General features: G+C 45.2%; 1 protein-coding gene across 1 annotated transcript in view; it reads right to left on the reverse strand.

Moving 5' to 3' along the window:
• The window catches only part of SH3GL2 (SH3 domain containing GRB2 like 2, endophilin A1), a 215,102-nt gene that overhangs the window by 33,001 nt on the left and 177,732 nt on the right, over positions 1 to 4,369 (reverse strand). Inside the window, exon 3 of the mRNA XM_019555338.1 lies at positions 3,265 to 3,337. Coding sequence (XP_019410883.1) covers positions 3,265 to 3,337 — 73 coding nt within the window. The remainder of the gene's footprint in view (positions 1 to 3,264; positions 3,338 to 4,369) is intronic.

Consider the following 4,369-nt stretch of genomic DNA (forward strand, 5'->3'; position numbering starts at 1 on the left):
GATTGGGCAACCTTATAACTTTATTAATATACAAACTGTTACTTCAACTTATTCACATACAATATAAGACAGTCTACAAATATAACAAGCAATCCTTGGACTACCTGGGTGTCCTCCAGGGCAGGGGCTCCACTCCCAAGGTACCACTACAGGAAAGAAGGTCAGGGGAAAGAAAAGAGGGAGACCCCAAAGACTCCTAAGCCCCCCTCTATCACCCAAGAGCAGCCCACGTGGTGCCCGTTCACAACCCTGAGGGTCCCTCCTCTGTGGGGACCCTCTCTCCAGGGTAACTTACTACTCCACAGTCCTGGAAGGCTGCCTCCCATCCTTCGGGTTGAGCTCTTCTCCCTGCCAGGCTTCTCTGCTGCCTGGCTCTGCTGCTGCTGGCTTAAGGCCTCATACACCGCTGCATGTAGTGGGCACTTTGCCTACTTCACCCTGTGCAGCACTGGGGCTTGGGCCCCTCCTGGACTTTCTGTGCTGCATTGCCTGTACTCATGCCCTGGCCACTTGCCAGGGGTTGCAGACCCGAGCTGCTTTGAGTGCCTCCCAGGGACTGAGCCCCATGCACCGATATGTGCATCATGCCCTGGCCGCTTGTGAGGGTTGCAGACCCAAGCTGCCTTGAGCGGCTCCCAGGGTCTGAGCTCTGTGTGCCACTCTGCACACCGAATGAGGCTCAGGCCAGTGAGTCTTTGGGGCTCTTCAGGGCAACTGGCAATGCCCACTGGGAAGTTCTCCAAGATCTTCTCTGCCCCTTCTTCCTTCTTTTCTGTTCCTTTGACATGTCTTCTCCCTCTCGTGCTGGGCACACAGCTCCTTTTATCTGCATCAGAGGCTCCACCCGTGACGTCTGGTCGGACCTACAGAGCGCAGGCTACAATCAGGTCCAGGAGGCTCTTTGCCCCCACTTTGTGCAAGGGGTTGTGCTGCCTCCTCAGCCCTTATCTGATTGGTGGACAGGTTCCACCAATCACAACAAAGATTCTCTGAGCCCATTTGAGCCTGGCTGAAGTGGCAAGCCCGCCACACTAAGAAGAGAGAGATGCAAGGAGACATAATATATTCCATCTACAGGCCAGAGATGGAGACCTTTATCCTCCTCCTCCTATCTAAATCTTCTTGCTGCATCAATTCCAGCTGCATTACCAGCACAGTGATCTGTTTGTCATAGAGTAGAGGGTGCTGAAAAGGAGGGGCGGGGTGGGAGGGGGGGAGAAGGAGAGAGCAAGCGAGCAAGCAAGCACATATTGGTGTCTGCAGGTGTGAGAAGCAAAATTATTTTGTTTTTCTGGTACATTATGGGACTTAACTCCATCATCTCTGATGAGAAACCATTCCTCACACTCTGCCTATAATGTAGAACCATTGAGAAGTAAGGCTGGAACAGCCTTCAGAGGTCATCAGGTTCAACACCCCACCAGAGGCAGGATCATCCCTGTCCAAACAGCTCTTTATAAAACATTTATTTCCTGTATATCTCCTGATAGCTTTCTTACACATCTGCATGTTTCCTCTTATTTCAGTGCTATGTTCCCTAGCTGTATTTTAAATACTACATTACAATCTGTTGTGTACATCCAGAGACTCAGGACCAGGTATGGTTCTCTACTCAGTCTTAATTTCTTGGCACACTAAAAAACATTGAAACTCACTTCAGTGGAAGGAGTCATATGTTTTTGGCCTCTCTAAAACTGAAATTAACAATAACTATAAGGTTATTACTAATAATGGTCCTTCCCACCTCACATGCATAGCATGTAATTCCAATTTTCCCTGGTTCATATCTACCCAGAGAGGCTTTTTAGACTGCAGTGGCTCACCCAGAAACAAAGGCTAGACAAGCAAAAAAGTCAAGTCAAAATACATTTCTCCTCACAGTACAGCTTTAATCAATACTCAGATGTGAGTAGAATAGAGGCATCAACTTTGCTAACTGTAGATATTTCCTTTTATTCAAAAGTAGCTACATCCAGAGTTCACCACTTCAGTTCACCTCAGCAGCAGGCAACATGGATGTAGGTAAAGTAGAAACCAACAGTGCTGATTGAAGCAGACACTGAGACTTTTGGGAGCTTGAGAACATTATGTATTCTGCTGTGGGCATAGCAGTAGGAGTTCTGTGTTAGTAGCTCTCCTTGCTGCTAGCATAAAATTACCATCACAGTAACACTAAAATTGCTAATGGGTCAGGCCTCTCCTAGGCTCAACTTCTAGCCATTTTTTGCTCATCCTATGTTATGGTAGAATACAAACTCTTATCAGGTTTCTGGATGTGTCAGAGTATGAGACTGAGAGATTCCATATGCATGCACACACGCACTGGGTTACAGCATAAAGGACACTCAGAGACCTGTTCTGACTACTTGTATGGTAGAAGAGAAAGAGGGACAAAAGATAAGGGATGGAAAAGAAACCTCTCTAAAACTTGCCTCCCCCTCTTATGTATCTTTGTGGGAACAACATTTCCTGAATATTTATTTAAAAAAAAAAAAAAAAAAAAACAGGTAAAAATGAGTGGGTGGGAAACAAGCTAAAGTGAGAATTGAAAATCACCCTGCAAAGCAGCATCTCAGAGCTTTGACTGCCTTTGACAGGGTCCTTACTAAGCAATCAACTCTCTGTAACAGGCCTTATGTCACAGTAGGGGCATGCACAGAAGGACTGACAGTATGCTATACCCATTACCCAGCTATGCTTGTAGTGCATATAGATTTACTATTGACCTGTTTCACACAGCATGGGATATAGTATACAGTTTATGTGCAGTGCTGATACATTACATGGCTCTTGCACATTAAAATGTATTTAAAACATATGTTCATGGTTCAACCCTGGTCCCTCTTGGTTAAGCTTACTGTCCTAAGTGCTGTCTGCTATGTGAGAATGACAAATCTGAATAATCTGATGCTACTTTTGGTATTGGTTTTAGCACCACAGAACCCTTCATCACCTTCTTAATCCTCAAAAAAAAAATGCCTAAAAACAAAGGTCCAAATTTTAATTTTGATCTGTTTTCCTGCAGTATAACTCCATTGATTTCATGTTAATCTTAAATCACACCAGTGAAATCAAGTGAGATCAGTCTCCTGTATGTGAATAACACAAACATAAATATGCTTCAGCTCACCGTCCACTAGAATATACAGTGATTAAGAAATTACAATGCAAAGCCTCTTTGGCAAAGCATATTGTAAACTGAAAGAACCAAGAAACTGTCAACATGTTTTAAGTACACCAGGACTCAGAAACAAGTTACATTACCTGGGTTGGGCTGAAGATACTCTATTGTCTTGGCCATTATTTCCATGACGGCCCTGCTGGTGACATCCACTTTCTGTAATGAGCAATATAAAATGAAGAGAGAAAAAGAAAAACAAAAGTGAGATTTTGCAGCAAACAGATTCTTATGTCTGTTCCTTTGAGGACTGGTGATATGGGAAGCAATTCTGCCAGGTAAGTACCTGCCAAACTGCTCTATTTACAAACAAGCCATCCTTGAGTTGATAGACTTTGTCCCCTCAAAATATCCTATATCTCAAAATCAATGAGAACAGACTAGTGACTCAAAGAGAAAAAGCAATGACTCTTCAAGAGGAAACATAGGTAATCCATGCAATTGTCATCTCTAGGTATATTCCACACATTTGACCATTCAATAGCCCTATAGTTGGTCTCTTCAGGAGAAATAATTCATGTGATCCTGTCACACCAGGACGTCATGCACTAATATAATGTCTAGAGATGACTAGAGACCCTCTGGGTTAAAATTCATGGGGAACACGGCACAGGGGACACAATGGTGGGAGACTACTACAGACTTCTGACCCAAGATCAAGAGCTTGACCAGAAGTTCACCAGGGAATTGGCTGAGGCTGCACGCTCCCAGTGTATGGTTGTCATGGGAGACTTCAACTCCCCAGACATTTCATGGGAAGAGCGCTTGGCCAAATCTGAGTGGTCGCAAAGCTTTCTCTTGTGTGGATAAGCTCTATCTGACACAAGAAATCGACAGGCTGACAAGAGGTAAAGCACTGCTCGACCTGGTTCTGGCAACGGGGGATAATCTAATCAGTGACCTAATGATTGAAGGGAAGCTGGGTGACAGTTACCAGGAGACCACTATCCTATGCTCTAGGATAGAACACTATCTGCAGCCCACAGACCACGATCCTATGCTCCTTATTCACGTGGGCACCAATGACACAGCTCGGAGCACTCACAGCCGGGTCATGAGGCGCTACAGGGATTTGGGAGTGGGGCTAAAGGGTCTGGGGGCACAGGTGGTGTTTTCTTTGATCCTCCCAGTCTCGGGCTATGGGCTGAGGAGGGAGAGGAGGATCCACATACTCAACCAAAGACTGTGGTG

The sequence above is a fragment of the Crocodylus porosus genome, unplaced genomic scaffold, assembly GCF_001723895.1.
Source record: "Crocodylus porosus isolate Cpor-Errol unplaced genomic scaffold, CroPor_comp1, whole genome shotgun sequence".
In the NCBI taxonomy this organism is placed as follows: Eukaryota; Metazoa; Chordata; order Crocodylia; family Crocodylidae; genus Crocodylus; species Crocodylus porosus.